The sequence below is a fragment of the Oryza sativa genome, chromosome 12, assembly GCF_034140825.1.
Source record: "Oryza sativa Japonica Group chromosome 12, ASM3414082v1".
In the NCBI taxonomy this organism is placed as follows: Eukaryota; Viridiplantae; Streptophyta; class Magnoliopsida; order Poales; family Poaceae; genus Oryza; species Oryza sativa.
In genome coordinates this window covers 13159108-13169612 of record NC_089046.1, presented here as the reverse complement: position 1 = coordinate 13169612, position 10505 = coordinate 13159108, and the positions used below count along the sequence as shown (strand labels likewise).

General features: G+C 46.5%; 1 protein-coding gene across 1 annotated transcript; it reads left to right on the top strand.

Annotated features, from left to right (window-relative positions):
• The first annotated feature begins 255 nt into the window (after positions 1–255).
• LOC136354681 (uncharacterized) lies at positions 256–1433 on the top strand. Its single transcript, XM_066306202.1, has one exon. It carries the CDS (start codon positions 391–393, stop codon positions 1357–1359), a length of 969 nt encoding a protein of 322 aa, XP_066162299.1. The 5' UTR covers positions 256–390; the 3' UTR covers positions 1360–1433.
• The last annotated feature ends 9072 nt before the right edge of the window (positions 1434–10505 follow it).

Below are 10505 nucleotides of genomic sequence, written 5' to 3'. Positions count from 1 at the left end.
CCGCCTCTCCCTCCTCTCCTCGTGGGCCGGCCGCCCGGCCCAAGCCGATCCCCCCTGCCCGAGCCGCCCCTCCCTCTCGCGTGCACGCGCCCATCACGCGCGCTGACCACGCGCCTGACCGGTGGGTCCCATCCCCAGGTCGTCATCCTCCTCCCGCACGGCCTCCTCTCCCTCTCCTGGAAACCTAGCGCCATTGCTCCCCCAAATCCATGCGATTCAAACCGGGAATTCCAAAATTGATTAGGGGGAATTAATCCCCTTTCCTTCCTCTTCAATTCCCCCCAATTTCCCCCTTGATTCGTGCCCTCTAATGCCCGGAACAGCCGCGCCATTCCCGGCCGCCTTCCATGGCCGCCGGCCGTGTTTCCCGTCGCCGTTCCGCCCTCTCCCATGACCGGCTCCCTCCCCCATCCTATAAAATGGAACCCCCTCGCTCCGTTCTATCATTTTAGCCCCCTCCTGCGCTCTCCTGTGGCCTCACCACCTCTCCCCGCCGTCCTCCTCTCTCTCCCGTGCCGCCGGCCGTCTCCAGCCGCCTCTCCCTCCTCGCCGGAGCGCCGTCCAGTCGCACCGTCGCCACCAGCAGCCTCGCAGCCGCCTCCTCTCCCCTGGGCCGTCCTCCGTTTAGCGCGGAGAGCACCGGAGGCGCGTTCCCGCCGGCGTTCAGTGGCGTCGCCGCCACTACACCGTCTCCGGCCGGCTCCTGTTCATCGCCGGTACGCCGATCGATGCCACTGTCTCCTCCTTGGATACCGCGGCATCGTCTCCTTCCCCGGCCACTCCTCGGTTTCGCCGGAACACCGCCGTGCCGCGCCGGCCTCTCCATCCGCCTCGTCGGAATTTCCCCCGTCGGCCCTTCCTCCGTCGTCGGATTCGCAGCGGCGTGTTCTGCGCCGTCCTCGCCTCCGTGCAGCTGCTGCCGGCTGCCTCGTTGCCTCCTCGCCGGCCCCGGTCGTCGTCGTCGTCGTCCTCTCGTCATTCCCGGTTTCACTCGTCGTGGCGTTCGTCCCTCCGTCAAGCCGTTCTCGTTCGTCGTCCTCGCTCCGTCAAGTGCCGCAGCCCCGTCATCGTCTTCGTCCTCGCCTCCGCGTCGCCAAGCGTTGTGCCGGCCGCGTCTCGCCTTCGTGCAAAGATCGCCGCCAAAGTCGCTCCCTCGCCGTTCGCCTCCGTCGTCTCCAAACCGTCTCCGCCGCGCCCGTTCGCCGTCGTCGTCCCCACGCCTCGTCGCGTGGTGGTAAGGATCCGTCCTCTCGCTGCCCTATCCTCGTCCTTTCGGTGTCGCCCCGTGCCCGTTGTGCGGTTGTCGACCCCGGTACCCGTGTACTGGTGTCGGTAGTCGTTCGCTTGTGCGTGTGGTGACCGTGTTAGTGTGCCCGCTCGGTAGCCGCGTGGTTTCCACGTGTGCAGCCCGTGTGGTGTCTAGTGGAGTCCGTTTGTCGGCCCCTCGCCTCGGATGACACACGGGATCCGCTTCCGTCGACCCGTGGACCGTCTCTGTGTACTCGGTCTACCGGGGTCCTTTAGGTTGACATGTGGGGTCTGCATGTCAACAGCACAGCCTTCCTGTCTTTTCCAGGCTAGCGCTTACACATGTTTTATAATTGCAAAACCTAATCACAATAATCCGTAAATCTCCATGTAACAACATTAAACTTCGGATGATCATATCTTGGTCATAAGAACCCCGAATCGACCCGTTCAAGTCTCCTAATGTTTGTTATAACATAAAGAACCGTGTGCTTTCTTTTTATGTATTGTTATTGCTTCTTTATAGGCTTGTAGCTTTGCTTGTGTGCTTCGCGTAGCTTCTGTCGTTCCGAAGGTTCTCGAAGCGTGGTTTGCGGTCGTCGCCGAAGGTTCGGAAGGCCGTTCTCTCTGAGCAAGGCAAGTCACATCATCCTTGAGCATATTGAATCCCAGTTTATAAAATTATTTTGATTTAAATTAATGCATCATCGCTTTATTTAAATTCCCGCGTTATCACTGTTTTATTTAGCCATGCCTATTTACCTTTGTTATGACCTTATTATTATTGCTATTGTTATTATCACCTTGCTTACCCTAGGCAAATAAAACCCCAACTAGTGGGTACTCTATTTAGGGTTCCACTAGTATGAATTTAGGTAGATGCTTCGCTGATTAATTAGGCAGCAATAGGTGGTTTTATAACTTTAGACTTTGGGAATTCTCATATCACTTGGATACTATGGAATGGTTGGCTTATGGTGGAATTGGACATACCCCTCTCTTCCTCTTTCAAAACCCCTAAAACCTGTTTTCCGCTGGGGTTTGGGTGCATGCCAGTTGTGGGAAGTAGCACCCCGGCCAATATAAGGATTAAGCTCGGGCCTCTGTTGCAAAGCACTACCGTACTAACCACATGTCTAATGGGTAAGGCTTAACTCGGTGCTCAGTCTAGTCCTGAACAAAAGAACACGGATAGAGATGGATGAAGTCGTTGCAACGATGGATATCTCTGAGGCAAATGAAGGCTACACGAGCTGCGGCTTGGTAATCGAGATGTCTAGGCAAATGAAGGCTACACGGGTCGGTGCCCGTTAGTCGAGATGCCATGGCACTGGACTAGTACGCGGGTGGTCTCACCCCTATGTGTGTGGCGCACCCGGTCTAGATCCTGTTGCTAGGGGCTCAATCCTGGCCTGGTTGTCCCAGGATACCGGCCGTAGGTAGGGTTGGGTCGGTACTTTTGTTCACAGCTAGGATGGGTGAAGGGTTATGTCACATGTTTACGACGGGTTCCAAGGCCATGGAATACGGAGTAAAGATGTGTCTTGTGGGTAAAGATGTACACCTCTGATCAGAGTAAATCTATTCGAATAGCCGTGCCCTCAGATATGGGCAAGCCGAGCAATGTACCCAAGTTAGTGGTTTAATTCTTAAAATTTGCTTAACAACTAAAATATGGAATGGTTGGCCTGGGTTGGCTTGGGACGAGCTGGGACCCAGGTCGGGTTGCCAGTTCGGTCTGAATCATCGTAGGCCTTGGGTTAAGGCAGGTTCGTGTGGGTCCACGGCCTTGATTAATAATACTGTGTAGCTCTAGGATCGTCTTTATAAAATAGCTTTGGGCAACTAAGTGACTTTTAAATGCTGTTTACTGCGAAACTTAACCCCTATATTATTACTCCTTGTACCCCCTTGCATTAATCATGCATCTCCCGGTGTGACTTGCTGAGTACGGTGGTTGTACTCATTCTTGCTCTATCTCTCCCCCCCTCCAGTAAGAGAAGCTTTGGAGAAGAAGTCCTAGGTGGAGTCCTGGCTTATACCCTAGTTGAGCGCCTGTGAAGATGGAGCCGTAGGCCCGCTAGTCCGCTGTTGTTTATTTTTGTTTGTCAGGCCTGAAGTGCCTTTGTAATAATGTAAATATTATCGATATAATAAAGATGTGCCTTTTGTATCATGTTTGTTTGGTGTACCCCGGCTTCTCCTGGGACGGGGATTAATACACTAGCGTTCAGGAAAAGGCAATTTTCTCGGTCGCGACAAAATAGTACCGTGGACTTTATTCTTTGATGGATCGGTGTGTACTCATGGCTGTGGTATCGGCTTTGTCATAACCTCTCCTAGGGGGTATGTTTCGAGTTTGCTTATACTATTAAACCGTATGCGACTAATAATCAAGCTGAGTATGAGGCAGTGCTCAAAGGGTTGCAATTACTCAAGGAAGTTGAAGCCGATACCATTGAGATCATGGGGGATTCTCTGTTAGTAATTAGTCAATTGGCAGGAGAGTATGAATGCAAGAATGATACATTGATGGTTTATAATGAGAAGTGCCAAGAACTAATGAAAGAGTTTTGGCTGGTTACTTTAAAGCATGTTTCTCGAGAGCAAAATATTGAAGCTAATGATTTAGCCCAAGGGGCATCGGGATATAAGCCGATGATCAAAGATGTTAAAGTTGAAATTGCAGCAATGACAACCGATGATTGGAGGTATGATGTACATCGATATTTGAGTAATCCATCTCAATCGGTTTCTAGGAAATTAAGATATAAGGCATTAAAGTATACACTGTTGGATGATGAGCTTTATTATCGGACGATTGATGGAGTATTACTTAAGTGCTTGAGTGCCGATCAAGCTAAGGTTGCAATCGGCGAAGTTCATGAAGGAATTTGTGGTACTCATCAATCGGCTCATAAGATGAAGTGGTTGCTTCGGCGTGCAGGATACTTTTGGCCGACAATGCTGCAAGATTGTTTCAAATATTATAAGGGGTGTCAAGATTGTTAGAAGTTTGGAGCAATTCAGCGAGCACCAGCGTCGGCTATGAATCCTATTATTAAGCCATGGCCGTTCAGAGGATGGGGAGTTGATATGATCGGTATGATAAACCCACCATCGAGTAAAGGACATAAGTTTATATTGGTGGCAACTGATTATTTCACCAAGTGGGTGGAGGGGATTCCTTTGAAGAAAGTTGATTCTGGGGATGCCATTCAATTCGTTCAGGAATATATAATCTACCGATTTGGTATTCCTCAAACTATTACTACCGATCAGGGTTCAATCTTCGTGTCTGATGAGTTTGTTCAGTTTGCCGATAGCATGGGTATCAAGTTGTTGAATTCTTCACCTTATTATGCACAAGCTAACGGGCAAGCCGTGGCATCTAATAAAAGTTTGATCAAATTGATTAAGCGGAAAATTTCTGATTATCCTCGGCAATGGCATACTCGGTTGGCCGAAGCGTTGTGGTCTTATAGGATGGCTTGTCATGGATCGATCCAAGTCCCTCCTTACAAACTTGTTTATGGACATGAGGCTGTTTTGCCATGGGAGGTTAGAATCGGCTCTCGAAGAACGGAATTACAAAACGATTTAACGGCCGATGAGTATTACAACCTTATGGCCGATGAGAGGGAGGATCTGGTTCAGTCACGATTGCGTGCCCTTGCAAAGGTTACCAAGGATAAGGAACGTGTTGCTCGGCACTATAATAAGAAAGTGGTACCTAAAGATTTTTCGGAAGGAGAACTTGTATGGAAGTTGATTTTGCCGATTGGTACTCGTGATAGTAAATTTGGCAAGTGGTCACCGAATTGGGAAGGACCGTTCCAAATTTATAAGGTTGTGTCTAAGGGAGCGTATATGTTGCAAGGGCTTGATGGTGAAGTCTATGGGCGAGCGCTCAATGGCAAGTATTTGAAGAAATATTACCCAAGTGTTTCGGTTAACGCATGATCAGCTAGTATTGCCGATGCATGACAGCCGATGTGTTTACATCGCCTTGAGATGGCCGATATGGTTATATCGCCCTTAGTTGTTTTTATGATGTAATCGGTCGTGGTTTGCCGATGAACAATGGCCGATATTGTTATATCGCCCTTCGTTGTTTTTCCTGGTGTAATTGATTGTGGTTTGCCGATGTACAATGGCCGATATTGTTATATCGCCCTTAGTTGTTTTCTAATTTTATCAATGTTTTTGACATTGTAAAATTAGGGGGGGCACATATATATCAAAATGCAATTATTTGAGGCAAAGTTTTTGACCTAATTTCAAAGTCATATTAATCGGCACAAAGGATTGTCAAGACAGTACAGTATTTCTAAGTCCTATTACACAAAAGTTATTGAGACAAGTATCGTTGGATAGCCGAAATAGCCCTTTGCCTAATTTGTTCTACTTCTTCAATAGCTTGGGCATCTTGAGCATCAGTTCCAGAGATGACTTTTAGGGACTTGGTTAGGTCTACAACATTCTAGATAGCCGATTTGAGCCTTGCTTTTTGTTCTTCAATTGATTTTGGGAGATCGGCTAGCTTTTTGTGCTCAATATCTAGCTCGGCATTGCGTTCTTCAAGTTGCGCCAAGAGCTCAATTTTGCGAGCTTCAAGCCGATCAATATTGGATTTGATCGGACCTTCAGATAGCTGATCAAGTTTGGTCTTTTCTTCATGCACAAGCTACCGATTAGCTTGGATTGTGGCCTCAATCTCGTTGCGCTCACGACGTTCGGCTAGTCTTAGCTTAGCTTTTTCCAGCTTGAATTGATGTTGCTCGAGATAAGCAGCTGGAGTTAGGACATCGGCCAAATCTTCGGGAATCAGAGCCTGAACTTCATGCAGCCGTGACCTAATTGATCCACAGTCAACCACCAAGCTATCTAAAGAAGAGGCTTCTAGCCGATGAGAGATGTCTTCAAGTGTTTTTCTCACATCAGCGGATAGAGGAGCTAGAGCTTTGCTTGAAGTATCTTCCTCTGCTTCGTCAAGGTAATCTCTGATGTCAAAAGAGAAGAGATCGGCTATAACCTGCAGAGACAATTTTGGGAAGAATAAGGGCTGGATAAAATGTAGCCGATCATATTATTGAGACAAAGGAAAACTCACTGGGATAGCAGGAGCAGTTGGTTGTTCTTCCTCCTCGATGTGATGACTCCCCGCAGCCGATGGAGTCTGGACACTTAACGATTGCTGTACAGGAGGAGAAGCAAGAGGAGGCTGTAGAATATACAAGTGTTATACAAGTAAAAGAATTAGAGACATCTTACTGATGGAGCCAACTTGGCAATCATTGTTGCTGACTTTTTCTTCACAACAGTTTTCTTTTTCTGCAACCACAAAGTCTGTGAGTAATTAGCCGAAGAGGGAATTAATTTTAGAAGAAGTCAAAGAGAGATACTTACTCTTGTAAAATGAACGGGGGCAAAAGGAGTTGGAGGCGTTTGCTTGGGTGAAGCCGATGGAGTTCTTTCTGTGTCACTCATTTCGGCTACGGCCTGGTCAACATCTTCACCAATCTCCTCTTCATCTAAGGCTTGTTCGATAGATGGATCCACGGTGGGTAGATCATCAGCCAGTTTATCAGTCGGCTTGGCTTTCTTGAATTTGGACTTTTTCTTTGGAGCTAAGGCCAAGGTACTCATGGCCGATGATCTGGTTTTCCTTTTCTTGCCTGCATCGGCTGGTTCCCTGGTTAGGCCGTGAAGGAGAGTTGAAGTCATGGGGGCATGGTAGCCGATAACAGGGGGAGATAGTCCACCTCCATTCGGAATTAGGCCTGAAGCATATTCAATATTCTTGCCACTGTTACTTTGATGAGGAGGGGAGGATTCTGTTGTCTGCAAAAAGGGAGCAAAAGATTATTCAAGTAATGAATTAGCTAGCTGATTATGCAATCTAGTAATGACAAAGTTTGCCTAGGGAATGACGTCAGGGAATAGATCTGTCATATACATCGTAGCCGATTGATGAAATAGATGCAACTTCCATTCACCCCACCATCTGTCAAAATTTTTTCTTCTAAATCATGACAACTCGATATTTTCAATGCTGCCCAGAGGAGGTCCTGGTAGGTTGAGTAGCCGATCCATCATTAGAGTGGATGTGATTTGTCCTCGGCACTGAATCTTGTTGGCAAAAAATAAGCCGATTGGGAGTTGACCCAATCCAAGTTGTCTGGCCGAGCTCATTGGGTGATAGAACTCGTAGGAGACTTGGATGTTTCTCCCTTGATGAATGTTGACAGGATGGATGCATGGGCTGATTGCGGCTATAAGAACTTCTCTGGATTTTTGGAATTTCTCATGATTAATATCTTCAAATCTAAAGTCTGATGGAAGTTCAAGGTCTACTGAGTCTTCATAAGGAAACCAGATTCGTGCATCTTTCTTAAAACCTTTGTAGAAGCTGCAGAACTAGTCCTTGAGCAGCTCGGCCGACAGCTTTGCTCCAGCATCGGTTGGTGTGGATGCATATTCTCCATATGACATGCATCTGCGATGGGTGCGCTCTTCTCCGTCATCTTCCGCAATCGGCTCTGGCAGTGGGAATTCAGCTTCTGTTACAGAGGGTCGATTGACAACCTTCATGACTATCAGGTTTAACCAAGTTTGTAGCAGCCACCATGGTCCACCTGCTCCAACTACTGAGCCGACGGCTATTTTAGCCGATACATTGTTCAACATTTGATACAGATAGCCGAGAAGGATTTTGCCCAAAGGGAATTCTTTCTTTGATTCTAGTGCTTCGGCTACAAACTGCCAGTTGGTTGTAGGGCCACAGCTGGATCCACAGAAGAGGAACTTTTCCAGCCACATGAGCAAGAAAGCTACATGCTCTCGAGGGGTAATAGATCCTTGGCCCATATATGCCGCCACATAGCCAGACCAGCCACCTATGCTTTTGTTCTTGAAGTAAAATTGGTTCTTGGTGTTCATACTCATGGGGTTAGCCGATGAAGTCACATCTAATCCAGTAATCATGGTGATGTCGATTAAAGTTGGAGTCATCGGCCCTTGGTTGAATAAGAAAGCATTGATGGTATTCGACCAGAAGTAGGTGGCGGCAGCCATCAGAGGTTCATCCTTAGCAGAATTGGCTATGGTGAGAGCAAGTGCTTGGCCGATTCCAATCTCATCCCAGTGAACTTTCTTACTAGCCGATACGCATTGGTACCAGGTGGTCCAGCTCTTATCAGGTGTGGGTTTTTCGAGAGATGGCCAAGACTTGAAGGTATTCTTACAGTGACCCAGGTTAGAGTTGGCTAGCCTAAAGGGGATCCACTTGGTTTCACCAATGATGAAATCAGTGGGGTCGAGATTGCCGATTGGGCCAAGAAAATAGTGGTTTTTGTGCAAAAGGCTGGGAATCGCGACTTGGTTGGAGAGATGCTTCAAATCCAAGACAACCAAGAGAAAGAGAGCGATGTAAGATAGGAGAAAATGGATTTGCTGCTAAGAAACGGGATCTAGCTGATGGGGACTTACCTCAGCATACTCGGCTGATGGCGCATCAGATGGATTGGTGGAAGACGACATCGCTGCAGGCGGAGGTCTCGCCGGAGATGAAGTCGCCCGGGAGTCGCTTTTGCGTCGGAGGAATCGCCGGGGAGAGAGAGGATAAAGTTTCGCTTGAGCGGTGAAAACGGAAGTCACGGTGTGAGATTTCTCGAGGGTGACGGTTAGTATTTAAAGCACGGCAATAATGGTCAGAAAACGACAAAGTGCGAAACTTGCTCGGAGTCGATTTACAGCAAATCCAAAACATTACCAAATGTTCCGGACTTGGGGGGCATGTGTTAACAACCAAATTTGGTAATATCGGTATTGGGAAAGAAGATTAGATCGAAGCGAAGTCAGAGGTGGAGATCTAGATCGAAAACAGAGCAGGGATCGGCTGGAGTCCAGATCGGCTACGATAAGATCGGCTGAGTCTAAGTCAGACTAGGTAAGCCGATGTAGCCGATCCTAGCAATACAACTTGATGTGTGATGTCAGGTTGGATTGAGGTGCTTCAAGGTGATTGCCGCACATGGATAGAGTCTTGAGGAGGCAATTGTATCTATTAATTAGGATGTTTTATGTAATTTCCTTAGAGATATGATTGGGCAAAAGTCTGCCGCAAAGACTTATAGTATCTTAGAGTTTGTTAGAGATAGTAGTCGTGTCCGTTATGGACATATCTTATAATTCTCGGGTATAAATAGACCCGAGCCCTATGTAACTTTTAACACACGTTCAATACAATCTCGGCGCATCGCCACCCTTTTACTTTAGTTTTGTTTCGACGAGTTCTTGCTTTCGGGTTGTGCTGCATCAGTTTCGATCTTCAACAAGAGGTAAAACTTGTTATGATGACTTGTGTTTTCGGGATTAGTACTTCCATCTTTATGATACTCTGATCTCGTTTATATAATTCGCCGAGCTATCATATATCTTACATAATCTCCGGCAATACCGCTATCTAATCTACAATCGGTTAACATCTGTCGGTAGAGGGTAGCCGATCAGGTTAAATAGCGACATTGACCTAAATTATATAAGATATTTACCACTTTATGAAACTTCCAGTGGTTTGATTGTCTAGATATTGTTCTTCTTTTCATACTTAATGCTGCATCAGTTAAGTTTTATCTATTAAGTCGTGCTTAGAATATCAACCTCTAGCCTGCCTTCTAGTTGCCGATTAGGGTAGCATCGGAGTTTCAGCCGATCTTATCTGATTTAACTATATTTGCTCTATATACTTTATTGACATGTTAAATCTGCCCTTTATGCCAAGATATTGTTGTATTTGAATATATTAGGCTTTTGCTTGATATTCTATACCTGTTTAAATATCCTGATATAAAGTAGTATCGGAGTATTAGCCGATACATGCTAGATCTATCTGATCGGCTATGCTGTAAACATATATAGTCATGTTATTAATATATATTTCGGTCTAAGTGATTTATACTGTTTCGGCATGGCGACCGATCTATCTCAATCACTTGATTTAAGTATATATCGATATAAAGAGTATATATCGTTAACATCTACAGCCGATAAAGTAAATTTAGTTCTTTCTTACTTATTCAAGATTGCCAATTGATACACATATGACATCGGCTCAAAGATAAATGATATGTCATCGGCACTTAGCCGATCGGCTATCATTTATAGATTTAACCGTGATTTCTTTGCTTCTACTTCTTGTTGATTACAAGATCAAATCAACTGGCACGCTAGCACACCCGAAGGCGAGCTTTGGA

What these genes read in the sequence shown, in the direction of transcription:
- LOC136354681 (XM_066306202.1), top strand. Translation starts at nt 391, where the DNA reads ATGACCGGCTCCCTCCCCCATCCTATAAAATGGAACCCCCTCGCTCCG.